Source organism: Tenrec ecaudatus, chromosome X (assembly GCF_050624435.1).
Source record: "Tenrec ecaudatus isolate mTenEca1 chromosome X, mTenEca1.hap1, whole genome shotgun sequence".
Classification (NCBI taxonomy): domain Eukaryota; kingdom Metazoa; phylum Chordata; class Mammalia; order Afrosoricida; family Tenrecidae; genus Tenrec; species Tenrec ecaudatus.
Genome location: NC_134548.1, coordinates 9588158 through 9608180, shown reverse-complemented (window position 1 = coordinate 9608180; position 20023 = coordinate 9588158). Strand labels below are relative to the sequence as shown.

At 45.0% G+C, this 20023-nt stretch overlaps 1 protein-coding gene and 1 pseudogene across 1 annotated transcript in view; one reads left to right on the top strand and one right to left on the bottom strand.

Annotated features, from left to right (window-relative positions):
- Nucleotides 1–4020: 4020 nt before the first annotated feature.
- The window catches only part of TCEANC (transcription elongation factor A N-terminal and central domain containing), a 24106-nt gene continuing 8103 nt past the window's right edge, over nt 4021–20023 (bottom strand). The window contains exon 4 of the mRNA XM_075539094.1: nt 4021–5337. Within this exon, the coding sequence (XP_075395209.1) occupies nt 4274–5329 (1056 nt within the window). The 5' untranslated portion in view covers nt 5330–5337 and the 3' untranslated portion in view covers nt 4021–4273. The remainder of the gene's footprint in view (nt 5338–20023) is intronic.
- Nucleotides 11118–12833, top strand: LOC142434376 (E3 ubiquitin-protein ligase NRDP1 pseudogene; annotated as a pseudogene).

Genomic DNA, 20023 nt, shown 5'->3' with positions numbered 1-20023 from the left:
AAAAGGATATCATGGTTGGTAAAGTAGAGTGTCGTCATAAAAGGGGAAGCCCTGAATGAGATGGACTGATGCACTAACAGCAACATTGGACCTAAACCTGCCAACGACTGTGAGGGTGGTATAGGGCTTGGCACTGTTTCATTTGGTTATGCAGAAGGTTGCCAGGAGCTGGGGTCAACTGGATTGCAACTAACAACCACCCGCAGCATTACAAGCAGCAGCATAACCCCCAAGAAGCCAAACGGAAAAAAGATATCACGAGTGTTCATACTTGAGGGTCTATTTCTTCCAAAGCATTTGAGAACCAACATCATGTTTGTGTTTCACACCTTTTGAGGAATTCTGTCAGAGCTTCAGGTTTGCCATGTTGCTCAACCACCAACCATTCCTACATTTTTCCACAAGCACTGTCTATCTTTGCTCTCTGTTCAAAGAGCATTGTTTCCTGACAAAGGGAGTTAGGAGAGCTGGGAGAAAAGAACTGATGAACGAGTGAAATTGAGTGTGCAGATAACCCAGAAGTAAACTTTTTTAACTTGTAAAAACAATGAACGTTGTAGGATATTTTTACTGAAAAAAAAAGAAATTCAGCTGTCACCACAGAGAAAGCTTGTTATGTTTAAGTAATTTATACAAATAGGCAAAACACTGTTTGCAAAGACCTCAAAGAAGTCAATCCTCTTCAATCCTTTCATTCCAGAGATGTGGGTGGTCTTAAGGGCTGCAATCTCAAAGGCTCTGAGAGATGGGCGCTCATGTTCATGAGAGCAGAATTTGCACTGCAGATCAAACACACAAGCCCTTCAGAACATGAATGCTTTGAACAGAAATGAAATGTCATGGTTAGTGTTTGCATGCCCCTGTAGAACATGTGCAAAGAATAAAAAAAAAAAAACCCAAACACCAACTATTTCAGAGACCTGACCCAGTGGTTCAAGTACTCAGCTGCTAGTCAAAAGGTCAGCAGTTCCAAACCCTCAGCTGTTTCAAGGGAGCAAGACGGGACAGCCTGTTTCTTTAAAGATTTACAGGCTTGAAAATTCTATGGCTCAGTTCTACTCTGCCCTATAGGGTTGCTATGAGTCAGACTTGACTCAATGACAATGGGTTTGGCTTAAAACTAACCGAGAATGCCAAACACAATTCTAACCATGGGATGAGTATTGAAATGATGTGCCCAGTCCTCGGGAGACTTGGGAAGTGAGAGAGAGAAGGGGCGGAAATGGCACGCTAGTCACCAGATCTTGTTCGAGCCTGAGGTGCTCTTCATTTAAGTCCTTGGTTCTCAGAAGTCATTATCAAGGAAGTCTTGGACAGTGAATTTGGAGAATGAAAATATACAACATTCAGACTCCTTAACATTTACAGTGTACAAGGCACACGAATATCTGCACACAAATATTCTGTGCGGGTAGCTCTCAGCTCCTGGCTGGCCATTTCCAGATGGTCACTAGGAAATTTTCTTGGTTCCTATGAGACTTTCTCGGGTTCTGTGTTGGAAACTTTGCTTCTGATATGAGGTTTTCTTTTTTAGTTTCTTGGATAAAGGGCAAGCACGTGCTCAACTTCTCTCACAAATTGTAAAAATTATTTCAAATAAAGGAATCAGCACAAAGCCAATTCCTAGGAGGCGGAGGTCAAATATATCCCAGATGTCCACATTCTTCAAGCCGCTGTACCACTCCATCTCTGACACTGGCCACTCCCCTTCCCCTCAGTGTGCTCCCCTCCCCTGTTTGAGGTCAGTAATTTACTGCAATGCCTTACAGAACTCACAAATTACACTTACAGCTTAGTGGCTTATTAAGGAACAGGGTACAAATTGGGATCAGAATCCACAGGCAACAACTCAGGAGTCAGACCCAGGAAGCATATAGGGCAGTCTCTCTGCTTCAGGGCACAATAGCTGTCAGCTCTCTGGTTCCCCCCGAAGACAGACTCTTCTTAGTTCTGTATCCAGAGGCAGCACTGCCCTGGGCCCCTTCTGGGCCTCTCACTGTCTTCGGTGTTTACAGCCCTTGACCAATGTTACAGCTCTTTGAAGAGATTTCTCCCTCTCCTCTCCTCTCCCCTCTCCCCCCTCTCTGCTTCTGTTTTCTTCCTACTGCTTCTCTTCTTCCTTCTTTCTATCTTCCCAATCACTTTGGGGGTGGCTGTACATAGACACAAACTCCTCATAAATTTCAAGGCACGTCTCTCCCACAAGGTCACCGATGCAGGATACAAACTCACCTTATTTGTGTTATTTATTAACCAATCCCCGTAAGGTGCATACCAATTAGGGCAGGCTGCAGCCCAAGACCAGATAAAAGGGACAAAACCAAGTTGTTTACAATGGGCCCAGGGACTGTCAATCAACTTGGAAAAAATAACAAATTCCTGTGCTGGACTGTTAATGCACCAGCTACTGCACAGGAGAAAGGTGAGGCAGGCTGCTTCTGTAAAGATTTACAGCCATGAGAACCCTATATATGGTCGCTATGAATCAGAATGGACCTAAATGACAGTGCTTTGTTGTTGTTTGCTTATTTTTTCTGGTAACTGAAGTAACTCCTAAGGATTTAAGTGGGGGTAGGGGAATCTCTCAAGTTGCTATTCCAAAGAAACAAGCCAAGGGCCACAGAAAGGAACTCATTTTACCATACAATCCCCCACCCCCACCCAACAAATCAGCTTTGGGAGAATTTGTGGTAGAAGTAGTTGAAAGTTCATTGTAAAAGTTCTGAGATCAGTTGGCCCATTGGGCTGCGAGTTCAAACTCACCAGCCCCTTTGAGGGAGAAAGATGAGGTTTTCCTATTCCTATAGGGCTAGTCTTGGAATCCTATGGGGGCATGAGGTAGAATCGACTATGTGGCAGTGAGTTTGGTTGGAGCTCAGATAAGCCACAGCACCTCTGTGGATCTAACTTCTCACCTGCAAGGTGCACCGAATAATACTCTCTTCCCAGAGGTGTAAAAAGCATCAAGTAAGAGCCTCCTTATGAGCATGTCTCAACTCTGGCTGCATCTTAAAATAAATGGAGGAATTAAATAAAAAGGCGCCGCCTTGGGCCCATTCAGAGAGATTCTACTAATGGTTCTAGGGCAATCCCTGGATCAGTGGGTTGTGTCAGTCCTTGCTAAAAAGGCTAGGCCTCTGACTCAAGCAGAGCTTCTCTACCATAATGAGGGGACAGAGACTGCATTTCTAATAAACTCCTGTGTTGAGGTGCTGGTCTACCACCACACTGTGCACAGCAAAACATGAAATGGCTGTCCTATGAGGGCACTGGCGCTTGAACTGCTAACTGCAGGTTCCTTAGGAGAAACCCTATTTAGCAGGTGTGAGGAGTGCTTTCTTCTGCCAAGGGCCATTTGGATATTTAGCACATTATTTACGGGCTACGGTAGCCAAACATTTCATTAAGTCCCCCCTAATGTGATGGCTAGAACCACTTCTCTTTAGTGAGTAATGTGTGATTAGCTGGTATTGATGATTTCCCAGGCTTTATATAGCCCGAGGGCCAGACATTCCCCACTCTTTTTATAGAGGGTCACTATGAGTTAGAGACCAATCAATGGCAGTGGATTTGAGGTAGTTCTCTTGGGAAAGTGGGAGACCTGGTTCGATTCCAAGCCAATGTACCTCCTGCACAAGCATATGGGTGCTAATGGCCCATTGTGCATGAGTGAGCCCAAGACCTGGGCAGCTAACAATAATCGGCTGTCAAGTGACATGTCAATTATTGAAATGCACGTATACATCTCCCAAGCTATCAAACCTGAGCTAAATTTTCAGCAAATGACTTTTCTTTTTAGGACTGTCGGGTAAACATTGGACTGCTAACCACAAGGTCAGTAGTTCAGATTCATCATCTACTCCTAGAGAGAAAGGTGAAGCTGTCTGCTCCCATAAAGATCAGAAACCCTACATATGGTTCCTATGAGTTGGAATTGACTCAGTGACAGTGGGCTGGATCTTGTATAAGATTTTAAAGACAGGCATAAAAGTACTGTGTATACAAAAGGCCTCACTCCAGTTATGTGTTGCTAAAGGAACATTTATTTGCGGAACATTTTTGCATGTTTTTAACCATGCTTGGGACACATGGGATTATATGGCAGATGTTCTTCTGGGGAGGTGCCCTGGTGGCACAGTGGTTAAAGCATTAGGCTGTCAACTAAAAGGTTGGGGGTGTTAACACACCAGCCACTCTGCAGGAGGGAGATGTAGCAATCCGCTTCTGTAAAGCCGTGGAGGGCAACGTTCTCAGAAGGAACATTTCATGACCCTTAGAAGCACACCCACTTGCTGTGGTACCACTGCTCTCCACATTCATTACAGATCACATAGGTCATCATCTGTTCATCGGGGTTGCAATTCCTCACCCAACTTGGAAGAAAAAGGGTCCCCCGGGCAATTACAGTGACCTTGCAGTTGTATTTCTCACAGCGTCTGCATTTGATTTTATTTGTTGGTGTGCCATCAGGTTCTTGGGGAAGGCGATGTTCCTGGATAGAACATTCTGTGTAGGCAGCTCTCAGGGCCTTCAGCTCCTGGCTGGCCATTTCCAAGGCTGTCATTGCAGCAAACTCCCTTGGGGACATGGTCCCAGAGAGCAAGTTGTGTTGCAAATGAGAGTTTCTGGGGTTCTTCAGGTTGGCAACTTTGCTCCTGATACACGTCTTGTATTTTTTGAGGTTGCCTGAATGAAGGGCAAAAATGTGCTCTTCAATTGCTCTTGCAAAGTCTTGCCACACAGCAGCTTTTGGTGGGTCGGCGGTAGACCTCGTTAGAGCTTCGTACAGCAGCTCGACACATCTGGTTCTCACGGGCAGTGTGGGGCCTACTGAGTCCCTGGGTTCCTTGCCAGTGAGCGTAGGGTCACAGCCACTGGCGTGTCCCTCCACAGGCATCATGTGCACAGCACTATTTGCTGGCACAGTCTTTTCAAAAGCTTTCACAGCTTGGGGTGAGAGCTGAGAATCAGACCTGGAGCCGGCCAAGATCTCATCCTGACTTGGGTCATGCGAAAGCCTGGACTCCTCTTCCTTCCTATCACTCATGGGGAATAACTGAGGGCTGTTCATTGGTTGGGAGAGCGTTGTTTTATAAAGGGCTTTCCACTGGGCCAGCAGACTCTTGGCTTTCTTCTTGAGCACCACCGAGGGACAGTGCTTGAGGACTCTGTACACAGCTCTGGCCACATTGGTCTCATGGAGGTGCTCCTGAGTCACATGAATCATTTCTAGTTCAGTCAGGTGGTTGCCAAGATCCTCAAAATTCCTGCTGGCCATGAGTTGCTCAATAAGTGCCGCTCTGGCAGCTATGAGGTTCTTGGCAGACATCTTGACAGCTGCAAAGAAAAGGGAAAAGAAAAGAGGTTTCAGTTTTCTGAGGCTAGCTTTGGCCAGGCAGCTTCCGGAGAGCAAAAAAGCAATTTCTGCCAGTTCCTTCCCTGCAATGTTCACTGAAACTTATGTAATAGAAAGGGTTACGACATGTTAGAAAACAGAATCTGAGATGTGGTGTGCTCTGAGTTTCAAAAGTTCGATTCACAGTAGTTAAAGAAAGAAAGAAAGACAGAGAGAGAGAGAGAGAAAGAAAGGAGGGGCAGGGGAAGACAATTAATTACGCAGCCATAAAATGAAATAATGAAGTACACGCTAACAATACGGAAACTGAGTGACATAATTAGACATCAAAGGACAAATCCTGTATGGTCTTATTTATATGAAGTGTTTAGAAAAGGAGAAGCCCTGGTGGTGTAGTGGATTATACATTGGACTGCTAACCACAGGGTCAACAGTTTGAAACCACCAGCCACTCTGTGAGAGGAAGGAGAGGCTTTCTATTCCCGTATAATTCCTGTCTTGGGAACCCACTGGGGCAGTTCTACTCTGTCCTATGAGGTTGCTAGGTGTCAGGACCGACTCTATGGCAGTGAATTTTTTTTTAATCTAGAAGAGGCAGATGCATAGAGACCAAAGTTGACTAGTGATGATCAGAGGTGGGCGGGAGGGGCAAGAGGGAGTCACTGCTTCGGGGCCACTGAGTTGGTTCATGGCAGGGGGCTGGCTTGGAATAGGGCACAGCATGATGGCTTTAGTCAGTATCATTGAAGAGCACATGTAAAAAGGCCAGGGTTTTGTTATAGCGATTCTGACCACAAAAAAAAAAAAAGCACCACAAAGAGGTTCAGCACTGATACTGGTTTAGTTAGAAAGGGAGCCCTGGTGGTGTAGTAGTTACGTGTGTGGCTGAAATCCACATGGTTGACAGTTTGAAAGCACCAGTAGTTCTGAGGAAGAAAGGCTGGGCTTTTTACTCCCGTCAACAGTTACAGTCTTGGAAACCCAATGGGGTCTCTATAAGTCAGCAGTGATTGATTTGATGGCAGTGAGAGCTTTGTTAGAAAAGCCTTGGTGGGTAATCGTTTACAACCTTCCCATATCAAATGTTCCACAGCAATGTTCTTTCTAGTTCAAGAGGAGTGAGTTCATGTGGAGGGAAGCAAGTGGCCACAGGGAGGAGGCAATCCCGCCATGTCAGCACGACTGCAGTGATGCTGAGCCATGCTGGGCAGATTTTCCCTCTACTCAGCTGCTTAAGAGGATGGCTTGCTGATTGTATCATCTTTATGCAGTATTTTTCTGACTATGAGAGAATGAGGAACAGAGCAAAACGAGGGGACATTAAATGTCAAGTAGCCTACAGCAACCATGAGCTGGCACAGGTTGGGGGCAGCTGGAGCCATGTCTGGAGAGGAACCGGTGGAGCCTGGCATTGTTACATCAACAGGCCAGCAGTATGCTGACATTTCAGAGGCTTCTGGATCACTGGGCAAAGGTTTATGACTTTGGACTAAATTGGTTCCTAGGAAAGAGTCTGGCTGTCATTCACTAAAAAAAAAGTTATTTTGTTGATGAAACAAATGGCAGATTTATATCAAGTCAACTCTTTTTTAAATCACTTTATTGGGGGCTCGTATAATCCTTATCACAATCCATCCATCCATCCATCCATCCATTGTGTCAAGAACATGTACATTTGTTGCCATCATCATTCTCAAAACATTTGCCTTCTACTTGAGCCCTTAATATCTGCTGCTCATTTCCCCCCTCCCTCCCCACTGCCTCCTACCTCATGAACCCTTCATCATTCATGTATTATTTTTATTTTGTATCAAGTCAACTCTTTCTACCCGTACAATTCAGTGACACCGATTCCATTCTTTGAATTGCGCAACAACTCACCTTCAGTTTCTGGGTTGTCCCTCTCCCATGAGAGGTCTCATCTTTCCAGTTGCTATTAACAATTGCATCCAGTTACACATAGCTCTTAAAAGAACATAATGCTCAAGGCAGATGTCCATTTTGAGTTGAGCTAAAATACTGCTTGGAGATAAATTTGGTTTAAAGTTTAAATTTATCTCAGGGCATTGATTTCAGGGGTTTATACAGCTTCCATGGTTCAAGAAAGTGTCAATTCCATGATAACTTTAAATCCTGTTCTGCATTTTAAGTATCAAAAGTTTCTCATTGGGGACTAAATCCACAACTATATATAGGCATGGCAGGGGTTTTTTACATACATATTTGTATGTACTATTAATATCTCCACATAGATAAGAGAGCATATGAGGGGAAGAGTTGTGAAAACATCTTAGCCATAACCAAATATCCTGAGGGAATGAATCACTAGGCCTGAGAGCTTAGGACCAGTCTTAGCAGACAGCTAAGTCAATTAGTACAACATAGTGCATAAAGTTAATAAAGTTCTACATTCCACTGGGGACTTATAAGAGGTAGTGCATGGCCATCACAGATGCAACTATTGGTTTCTTCCTCTCTGGAGGGAAAACGAATGAAGAAGACCAAGGATTCAAGGAAACAAATAGTCCAAAATACTAATGGACCATGTGAGCGCAGTTTTCTATTATCCTGAAGAACCAGATGGTGCCCAGCTAGCACTACTAATCACTCTGCTCAGGATCACAGAAGATCCTGGACAGAAGGGGAGAAAAATGTAAAGAAAAATTCAAAACCATACCAAAGGAGACTTACTGGCCTGTTAAGAGACAGGTAGAAACCCAAAGATTTTTAGCTTATTAGACACCCATCAAATCTGGAACAGACCTACCTATGTCCAGGGACCACCTTAGAGTGAAACATGCCAATAAAGTAAGACTTGTGACAAATGTGCTAATTAGAAGCTAGGAGGTCAGAAAGGGACAGACAAAAAGAAAAATGGAAATAGAGAACACAGGGAAGAAGTGGGAAGAGTGCTGTTACACTGATGTCATTGCAACTAATACTGCAAAAACAAAATGTGTAAATTGTTGATGGAAAGCAATTTTTCTCTGTAAACATTCATGCAAACAAAATACAGTTTTAAAAAAATCCCCCAGAAGAATTTATTTCAGAGGACAGCACTGAAGCTGCAGCTCAGGGAGAGGGACATGTCTGATCAGAGCACACGGGAGCAAATGAAAGGGAAGAGAGAGTGGAGCACAACCTGGGCCACCAAGCCTTCAGGATGATATTCCTGCTCAGAGCACCCAATCCACAGAGAAGACCATATGGCCAGCCCCACTATGAGACACAACATCCCTCATTGATCCATAGCTCTATGAGGGACAACACTGGAGACACAGTGTGGAAATTGCGCCCTATCTGATACCACCACACCGAGGCAAAACACTAAGGGCATGGAACAGAACAGCAAGGGGAACAGAGCAACAAAGTCCCCAGGGAATACTAAAATTAGACTTTGGGGCCAGGGCGTGGCCTCCCATCCGACTCGACCAGAAAATACTCCTTTGGCCAACAAACAGTTCTTGAACTAACTACAGGCTTTTCTTTTTGTTGTTGTTGTTTTGTTGCTTTGCTTTGCTCTGTCTTGTTTTTGTGCATGTTATTATCGCCACAGGTCTGTCTAAATAAGATAGGCTGGATGAACAATCTGGATGAGAAAATAATGGGACTGACAATTCCATGGGGACATGGGAGAGGGGGAGGTGGGAGGAAAGGAAGTGGTGTTAACAAACCCTTGGAAAGGGAACAACAAGTGATAGAAATCGGTGCTGAGGAGGGTGTAGAAGACCTGGTAGGGCATGACCAAGGGTAATGTAACCAAGAGGAATTACTGTAATCCAAATGAAGGCTGAGCATGATAGTGAGAGAAGAAGAAAGTAACAGGAAATAGAGGAAAGAGCTAGGAGGCAAAGGGCATTTATAGAGATCTAAATAAAGGCATGTTCATATATAAATATATTTATATATGAGGATGTGGAAATAGATCTATGTGCATATATGTATAGGTTTAGTATTAAGGTAGATGGACATTGGACCTCCAGTCAAATACTCTCTCAATACAAGAATACTTTTTTCTTTTAATCTGGCATTCTACGATGCTCACCTTCCTGACACAATCGCTGAAGACAAAGCGAGGGCATAAGAAAATGTGGTGAATACAGCTAATGGTGCCCAGCTATCAAAAGATATAGCATCTGGGGTCTTAAAAGATTAAAGGTAAACAAGCGGCCATCTAGCTCAGAAGCAACAAAGCCCACATGGAAGAAGCACACCACCCTGTGCGAGCTCGAGGTGGTGAAGGGATCAGGTATCAGGCATCATTACAACAAAATATCATATCATTGTGAATAAAGGGGAGTGCGGAGTGGAGACCCAAAGGCAATTTGTAGGCAAATGGACATCCCCTTACAGCAGGGTCACAGGGAGATGAGCCAGTCAGGGTGCAGTGTAGCAATGATGAAACATAAAATTTTCCTCTAGTTCCTAGGTGTTTCCTCCCCACCCATTATCATGATCCCAATCCTACCTTACAAATCTGGCTAGACCAAACGATTTATACTGGTACAGATAGGAACTGGAAACACAGGGAATCCAGGAAGGATGACCCCTTCAGGACCAGTGGTGATAATGGCAATACCGGGAGCGTGCAGGGAGGGTGGGGTGGAAAGGAGGAACCGATTACAAGGATCTACATCTAACCTCCTCCTGGGGGATGGACAACAGAAAAGTGGGTGAAGGGAGACGTCAGACAGAGTAAGGTATGACAAGGTAAGAATTTATAAATTATCAAGGGTTCAGGAGGGAGAGGGGAGCAGGGAGGGAGTGGGGGAAATGAGAAGCTGATGCCAGGAGAGCAAATGTATTGAGAATGATGAGGGCAATGAATGTACAAATGTGCTTTACACAATTAATGTATGTATGCATTGTGATAAGAGTTGTATTAGCCCCTAATAAAATGAATTAAAAAATAAGAAGCAGCAGCAGTAAACTTTGCTCAATGGCTATGTCTGTGTGAATCTTATCCTGGGTCAGTCACTGTTGATCTAACCATATTGGTTTTCCCTCTGAATTAACAGGTGATGTAAGGTGCTAAGCACTTGGTTACTAACGAAAATGTTGGCTCTTATAATTCTCAATGGGCATCTCAGAAGAAAAGCCTGGAAATTTGCTTCCAAAAGGTCAGAGCCATTGAAAACCTCAGGGAACAGTTTTTCCCTGAAAAATATGGAGTCACCATGAGTCAGGACTGACTTAGCATCTGGTTTGGTTTGGTTTGTGGATTGTACACAACCTTACCAACAGAATTCCCTTGCAAATACATTTACCTATCTGGTCTAAAGGTGAATAAGAACCATCTCAATGAAAGGGAAACTGTGTTTTCAAAAGTATATGAAATCATTTTTGCCGCAATTAAAAAAATAACCACACGAATAACAATGAGTATAAGGAAGAAAAACATGTTCTAAAGCGGACGGTGGTAATGATTGTACAATTCTTGATATGATTGAACTACTGAATTGTATGATATGGGGATGAAGTGCCAATGAAACTGTTAAAAAAAAAAAAAAAGAAAATCTATGGACTCTAACCATTTGAGGAGCCAGCATCCGCACTCCCACCCAGTGGTGATTTATGAATACTCATGATCTCTGCTGTCCCATGTCAGGTTTCAATGGAATGGTAACAATTCTACCTGCCTCACCCCTCACCCCAATGCCCTCACCACACACATAGCATACATTGCAGTAGAAAGCCAGACTAGTGGGGTTGCGTAGCGTCAGTGGGCGGGGCAGGGGCTCCGTTTCGGACAGCGGCGAGTGGTCAGAACCTTTCCCCCTCCTTCTACTTCCCCTTCCCCTCCCGGGAGATGCTGGCACTCGGCGGCGGGGCTGTCCCGGGGCTGCCGCGGCCTCAGCTGCAGCCTGCGCGGGTTACGGAGAGTCTAGACCGCTGCCAAGGCGAGTGTTCCTGATTGTGACATCACGCTCATCCCCTTGGCAATGGAGCTTGTCACTAGGAAGGAAGACTCATTTGGAAAATAGCCAACAAGATGGGCTCCTGGGAGCGTCTCCAGAGTGGCACTGAGTGGAGGCATCAGGGGGTTGGAGCCTTGTGAACAGGGAACCTGCCCCCCAACACTTGGAAGGATCTGGGTTTCAGTGATGAGACATGGGGTATGATGTAACCCGCTTCCAGGGGGATGTTGATGAAGACCTAATCTGCCCTATTTGCAGTGGAGTCTTGGAGGAGCCGGTGCAGGCCCCTCACTGTGAACATGCTTTCTGCAATGCCTGCATCACGCAGTGGTTCTCCCAGCAGCAGACGTGCCCGGTGGACCGCAGTGTGGTGACGGTCGCCCACCTGCGCCCCGTGCCCCGGATCATGCGGAACATGCTGTCAAAGCTGCAGATCGCCTGCGACAACGCTGTGTTTGGCTGCGGTGCCGTTGTCCGGCTTGACAACCTCATGTCTCACCTCAGTGACTGTGAGCACAACCCGAAAAGGCCTGTGACCTGTGAGCAGGGCTGTGGCCTGGAGATGCCCAAAGACGAGCTGCCGAACCACAACTGCATCAGGCACCTGCGCTCCGTGGTGCAGCAGCAGCAGACGCGCATCGCAGAGCTCGAGAAGACGTCTGCTGAACACAAGCACCAGCTGGCAGAGCAGAAGCGAGACATCCAGCTGCTCAAGGCCTACATGCGGGCAGTGCGCAGCGTCAGCCCCAACCTGCAGAACCTGGAGGAGACCATTGAGTACAACGAGATTCTAGAGTGGGTGAACTCCCTGCAGCCAGCAAGAGTGACTCGCTGGGGCGGCATGATCTCCACCCCGGACGCTGTGCTCCAGGCTGTCATGAAGCGCTCCCTGGTGGAGAGCGGCTGTCCTGCCTCGATTGTCAACGAGCTGATCGAAAATGCCCACGAGCGGAGCTGGCCCCAGGGTCTGGCCACACTAGAGACAAGACAGATGAACCGGCGCTACTACGAGAACTACGTGGCCAAGCGCATCCCTGGCAAGCAGGCTGTGGTGGTGATGGCTTGCGAGAACCAGCATATGGGCGACGACATGGTGCAGGAGCCGGGGCTGGTCATGATCTTCGCGCATGGCGTGGAGGAGATATAGGATTGGTGACGCTCTGTCCGGACAGAATGGAACCCGAAAACCACATCATTCCACCAGCTGGGGCTCTGTGCCCACTGCACCCCCACTTCAAATTCCACGGCCCATGAGCTCACATCTCCCCCTCCTCCAGCCCTCAAGGGCCCCAGGGCACCTAGCTCCGCCTTTCAGATGGGAAGTGACAGTGCCGCTGCACCATCCTCCCTCCCCTAAGATGGCTATACTAGCTCAGTGCGGTGAGGAGGGTCCCCGCCCTGTCCGCTATCCTGCGTGGGTCTGCTGCCAGGTGTTTTCAGAAAGCACAGAGAGCTCTCTCCCCTAGAGGAGGCCTGCGGATTGTAGCAGCAGTCGGGCACGCTGAGGAGTGGGCGAGCCGAGCAAATGGTCAGGCTAGGCCAGCCCCGAGAGTGAGTGAGGCCCGCAAGCCGCTCCAGGAAGGGAAGATGGACCCCGTGCCCGCCCACCACAGAGGCGTGTGCAGGCTGCAACGTAGAACTCTTCCAGAGGAGCACTGCATGCTCATTCCTCGTTTCGGGCCGGTGGGGGTGCCCTTGGGCTTGCCGACGCCACCAGGCGCTGCTCCCTGGCCTTGGAGCGTAGGCACTGCCTGTGGCGGCATGGCCAGTGATAGCCCGTCGTCCCACCAGCCTGCGACCGACCGTAGGGAGGTAGTTTGAGAAGTTCCCTTGGCCATTGTCGTTTGTATTTCAACATACCCCTAAACACACACACACACACACACACACACACACACAATTTTGTAAAAAAGAAAAAAAAAAGGCCTGGTTGCAGCCCCATTTTCAGCCCCAGCCACATCATTGGCAATTTTATTTATTTACTTTTTTTTTAAAGAAAGGAAAAGAAAAAAAAAAGCCAGACTAGCCTAGAGCTAGTAATACATAGGTACGTCCAAAGAGAATGGCTACTTGAGTTCCAGTTCATATGGACATGGTTTAATTTCAAACAAAATGTGTTTGGACATGTTTCTGTGATGAGTCTTGTGCAGTAGCTTTGTCCAACACCATACTTCATTTGATTGCTTGACTGCTGCTTCTATGTGTGTTTGTTGATCGCAGATGCAAATAAAATGGAATCCTTGACAACTTCGATGTTTATTTCCTTTTTCATGATGCTGTCCATTGGCTCACTTGTAAGGATTCTTGATTTTTGCTTTATATTGAGTTGTAATCCACACTGAGGGTTGTAGGCATTGATCTTTAGCAAGTGCTTTTGCTTCACTTTCAGACCAGAGAAGAATTGATAATATTTGAATGATTGTGTAGGTGAAGAATATTCAAAGTATCACGGACTGCCAATAGAACAGAAAAACCTGTTTTGGAGGAAGTACAGCAAATATGCTCTTTAAAAGTAAGGTCGACAAGACTTCTTACTTTGGCCATTTTATCAGGAAGGACCAGTCCCTGGAGAAGAACATCATGCTTGGTAGAGGAAGAGCGGTGAAAAAGTGAAAGACCCTGGATGACATGGAGTGATACACTGGAATCAACCATGGGCTACGAGAGAACAGTTGTCAGGATGGCACAGGACAGGAATGTTGCACATAGGGTCGCAATGAGTTGGAGCTGACTCAATGGCATTTAGCAACAACGGGACTTTAATAGTGGCAGATGCTTTCTCTCAGTAATACATTTGCCTTCGTCTTATTAGGATGCCTTTTTTAAAAAGGTACTTTTTTGTACCATGGACAAACCCACTTCGGAGGCCAAGGCTAATATAACATTGTTAACAAAACCAAAGTGGATTTCTTCTCACATTACTGGAATTTTGCCAGGACTGCTGCCCCCACATAAAACAACAGGTTTTACATATTTCAAGTATTTTAAGGAAGGTCAGGAAGACCCGAAAGATTAGCTCAGAGGAAGGACTGTCAACCTCGACAAATGAAAAATCTATGGCTGAAGTCTAAAACTTGGAGAAGACCACAGAATTACCATTGATGCAATAGCTACTGAAGTTAGGGTCTCATATGTTCAGCGTTTTTCAATTCTGAAGTCAGGGTCTCATATGGTTCAGCATTTTCAATTCTAAATGGACATCTTGGCCTCGATGGAAGCCAAAAGTGCTGCATAAAGATCAGCAAGTTCAAAGAGCTGACCTTTCCACCAGTCTTTTAAGCAAGATCAGTGTGAATGAAGATGATTTTATGGAATGAATAATAACCAAGGATGAGTCTTGAATTTCCCAAAATGATTCCCAACCCTAACCACTCACACATTTGGGATTTTCCCATCGCGCAGTCCTTGTCAGCAGTGTTCAACATCACAACAGTTTCTGCAGCACATTTCCTGAGCAGGAAACAAAATTTCATAGCCGCATGCTGGTCTCTTGAATTGGCCAACACAACAAACAAGGTTTGAACAAAACCACTTTCATGAAAAACTTCACCATGATCATAGAGAAACTTCCTAGGTGACAACACTGAGTGCACTAACTCAGAGCAAGTTTCTTAATGCTTACCTAGCATGAAAAAAAATGCACTCTATTAAAATGCTGTCCAATGGAACTTTTCCCCATTTGGCTTGGGGTAACCCCATCATAGGCACAATAAATCAAAATGGACCCAATGGCAGTGAGTTTGGTAATTTACACAGAAGAAATGGGAGATATAGAAGCTGTGTATGTAAACATTGTCTTTAAATGTAGAAACAACAGAAACATCCCCAAACAGCAGGATAGTTCAACAATTGTGGCCCACTCCTAGGGTGGTTATCATCATTAATGATCTCGTTTGGGGGAACCCATCAGGGATATGAGGAAATGGCCAGAACATAGTGTTAGGTGAAAAGTAGCATGAGGGAAAACACACGGCTTCCAAATGACGCAGCAATTTCACTCCTGGTTGCATACCCAGAAGAAAGGACAACAGCCAAAAACTTGTCCAATCTTCATAGCCTTGTTATTCATGATAGCCAACAAGTGGAAAGAAACAGGCAAATGTCTGCCAACACATGGATGAAACTCCAAACTCATTGACATCAAGTCTATTCTGACTCACGGTAACCCCATAGGACAGGGTAGAACTGCCCTTATAAGATTTTAACTGAGGGGAAGCTTCTGGGAAGATGGCAACTGAGTAACACATGTCAGAGGGACTCCACAGAAATCAGCCCGCAAGAGTTACTAAGAGGGAAATTCAACACTGCTGGATCACAGGAGGAGCCTCATAAAGATCAATAGGCAAAGATCCGCAAGGATTTGAGGGGTTGGGGGATTTTGACTTACCACAGTGGAAGCTGGCTATGGTTTGACCTTAGCTCTGCCACTGTCTCAGCCACAGCCAAGACCATTTGGAGCCTGCGCAGTGGCTTTATCTTAATATAACCACAGCTGGCTGCCACCTCTGCCCAGGGAATAAACCTTGGCAGCCCCACCAGCAGGGACCAGGGCTCAGCTACATTGTTACTTTTGTTTCCCCCTCTTCTCTCTATCTCCCCACCGCCACAGTCTCAGCAGGCTTAGGTTTATTTTTTCCTCTTTGTCTCTTCCCTGTTGTCTCATACACCACTACTGACCTCTAGACCACTCCCCCTAACCTAGGACATTTACACCTGGCCTCCACCCCGCTAGGTGAGCTACCACCCTGTTCAGCGTAGCCGGAGGCTGGGGAAAGCCCATACGCCCTCCACCAGGGGATAGTCCACCCAACGTCTTCCCAGGGAATTCTTGCCTGTGTGGCTGAGGGAGCTCCTATTTGTCCTCTGTGGGCCCAAGTGACTGAGGGAACTTCTTCCCACCTACCTTAGTGCCTCACATGGCCTAAGGCATTTGGCCAACACTCACAAACATTCCACACTGCTGCAGGAACCTCTGCCCAGCTTCCACAGTGATCTACCTGATCAGGGCAATTGCACTCACCATTCACAGTATTCTACACCAAAGTAGGCAACCCACCAGCCTTCTGGGGAACTTTCCTTGTGAGTGAAGCCAGAGGAGGATAAAGCAGTAGGCTAATTCCATAGTGAAATTAGCTGCTGGCAGTTCGAAGAAGCATTCCTATGAATCTCCTGGAGAGAGCCAGTGCTCTTTGACTCTCTGGAAGATGGCACCTGGCTCCTCTAAAACAACACACCACAAACAGCCATCAGTCCCAACAATCTCAACCAAAAAACCAGGAGAAACAAAAGGCAATGGCAGAAGATGTCCTGACCCTAATGACATGCATAAAAGAAGTACACATTGAGCTGCCACAGAAATAAATTTTTCAGAATGCTGCTTGGAGTCATACAGGATATGAGGGAAACAATACAGAAAAATGATTAAATGATAGAGCAGATAAAGTCCCCAAAGGGAAGTACAAGAGTTTAGGGCGGAGATAATAAAAACCACTGGCAGACCCATGGTCCTCAAGAATTGACTGGAGAAAGCAGAGAACTGCACCAGTGACTTGGAGGACAGCCAAGCAGACTTTAACAAAAGCGAAGAAAAATCTAATAAGATCATCAGAGAAGCTGAAGAAAACCCAACATCTATGTCTGATACTATGACAAGGAACAACATTAGAATTATTGGCTTATTGGAGGAAGACACAACCAAGAAGTCATCTGCAACAATAGTGAGAGAATTCTTGGAGGAAAACTTCCCCAGTTTAATGAATGAAAACCAGGCAACCATTCAGGAAGATGAAAGAACACCAGTTAGACTAAATCTCAAGAAGAAGCCACCAAGGCACATAATAGTTAAACCATCCAACTTTGAGGAAAGGGAGAGAATAATGAGAGCAGCTAAGGAAAAACAAACAATCACATATAAGGGTTCCCACATAAGAATATGCTCAGACCTATCAGCAGAAACTATGAAGAAGAGGAGAGAGTAGAGTAACATATTCCAAAAATTTAAGGAAAACAAAGCAAACCCAAGAATACTCTACCCAGCCAAATTATCGATCAAGATAGATGGAGAACATGAAAAAGTATAATAACCACATGATATTATCAATACATGTGGAAAAAGCATTCGACAATATCCAACACCCATTCCTGTTTAAGACACTTGAAAAGATAGGAATGAAAGGAAAATTCCTCAAGGCAATATAAACTATATATCAAAAACCAACAGCCAATGTGTTAGTCAATGGAGAAAAGACGGAACACAATCCCACTTAAAAAGGGAACCAGACAAGGATGCCCCTTGTCCCCGCTCTTATTTAACATCGTACTGGAGATTTTAGCAAATAGCATAAGGCAAAGAAAAGATATCAAAGGTATTCACCTGGGGAAGGAAGCGATGAAACTATCATTATTTGAAATGATATGATTTTATATATGGAAAATCCTCAAAAGCTCCACAAGGGTACTACTGGAGGCAATTGAGGAGTTTGGCAGAGTGGCAGGATTCAAGATCAATAAACAGAAGTCTATCAGACTGCTATACACATCGGATAAGACCATAGAAGAGGAGATCAATAGCCAAGCACAATTTGAAAATTCTAGGGATATACTTGAATAAAAGAACAAAAGATCTATATGAGGAAAACTACAGAACACTATTTTAAGAAACCAAGAGTGACTTCAACAAATGGAAGAATAGCCCATGCTCGTGGATTGGAAGACTCAATATAGTAAAGATGTCAGTTGTGCCCAAGTCACTATATAAGTTTAATGCACTCCCAATACAATTACCCTCATCTTTCTTCAAAGAAATGGAAAAACTGATTACCAACTTCATATGGAGAGGGAAGAAGCCCAGAATTAGCAGAGAATTCCTCAAGAAGGACACAGTGGGAGGACTTGCTTTACCTGACGTTCACACATATTATACAGTCACAGTTGTCAAAACCACATGGTATTGGTATAATAACAGATACCCAGACCAATGGAAAAGATCTGAAAACCCAGAAATAAAATCATCAGCATATAGACAACTGATCTTTGATAAGGGTCCCAAAAATATCCCATGGGAAGCAGATGGCCTCTTCAACAAGTGGTGCTGGAAACATGGATATCTAACTGCAGAAAAATGAGGTAAGATCCTTATCTCACTCCATGCTCAAGAATAAACTCAAGGTAGATCACAGACCTCAAGGTAAAACCCCAAATTATTAGGACCATCAATGAGGGATTTGGGACCAACCTGAGAACTTTGGCACAGGGCCACATTCATGCTGCTGAAGACATTTATCTGGTCCACCAGATATTTTGGCCCCATTTTGTTTTTGTTTTTTTGCTTCAAAATAAGATATGTGCAGTGTGCATAGGGATTTGTTCATAGATTAATAAAAAAAACAACAACTATAGTCTGGCCCTCCAATGGGTCTGAGGGACAGTGAACTAGTGAACTGGCCCCCTGTTTAAAAAGTTTGAGGAACCCTGACATAGGCTATCAGAAATAGGGAAGGACACAAACATAGAGGAGGCACAAACTGACAAATGGGCTATACTGAAGATAAAACACCTGTGTGTATTGAAAGAATTCAACAAGAGAGTAGTAAGAGAGTCCACAGACTAGGAAAACATCTTTAGCAATGATACATCAGACAAAAAACCTTATTACTAAAATCTATAATACTCTGCAAGTTTCCACAAAGGGAAAAAAAAATTGTTCACTGAGAAGGTGGGCAAAGGACCTGAATAGAAGTTTCACAAGGGTAGAAATCCAAATGGCCAATAAATATATGAGAAAATGTTCCTGATCTTTAGCCATAAGAGAAATGCAAATTAAAACAACAATGAGATACCACCTAACACCCTCAAAGATAGCACAAAAAATTCAGAAAGCAACAAATGTTGGTGGGGCTGTGGGGGAACAGGAACTCTCATCCACTGCTGGTGGGACTGTAGGTATGTACAGTCACTATGGAAATTGATCCGGCAATATCTAAAACAGATGGAAATCGTGCTACCATACAACCCAGCAATCCCCCTTTGGGGCACATACCCGGAAGAGGCAAGAAACAAACCACAGCCAGACATCTGTGCTCTAATGTTCATCGTGGCACAGTTCACAATTGAAAGGAGTCGGAAACAACCCAAATTTTCATCAACTGACTAGTGGATGAAAAAACTGTGGTATATACATACAATAGAATACTGTGCATCACTAAAAAGCAGTGATGAACGTATAAAGCACATTGTTGCATGGGAAGAACTGGAGAAGATTATGCTAAGCGAAGTAAGCCAAGCACAAAAGGACAAGTACATGAGTCTGCTGAGGTAATTTAAAAAAATGCAAATGAGGCATAGGGAAAAAGCTACTGTATACAAAATTTTCTGGGGAGAGGACCAGGTAGTATGGAAGAGGGCAGACCAAATCCAGGGATACATCTGGTACCCAACTAAAAAGGAGGGGGGGGAAAGGAAAAAGAAATGGGTGGCGGGGGAATAGGGTACTAACCGTTACCCAAGGGGAGGGCATTGTTTATATCTCCATAGGGAAAGAGGCACCAGACTCAAACCGGTGCTCCAAGATGTGAATGCAACATACTGGCATGGCGTAGGGAACCAGTGAAGATGTCTGAGGGGCTGGCCCCAATTCCAACTACGTGGACACCTGCCCCTCTCCCCAGAAGAATTTATTTCAGAGGACAGCACTGAAGCTGCAGCCCAGGGAAAGGGACATGTCTGATCAGAGCACACAGGAGCAAATGAA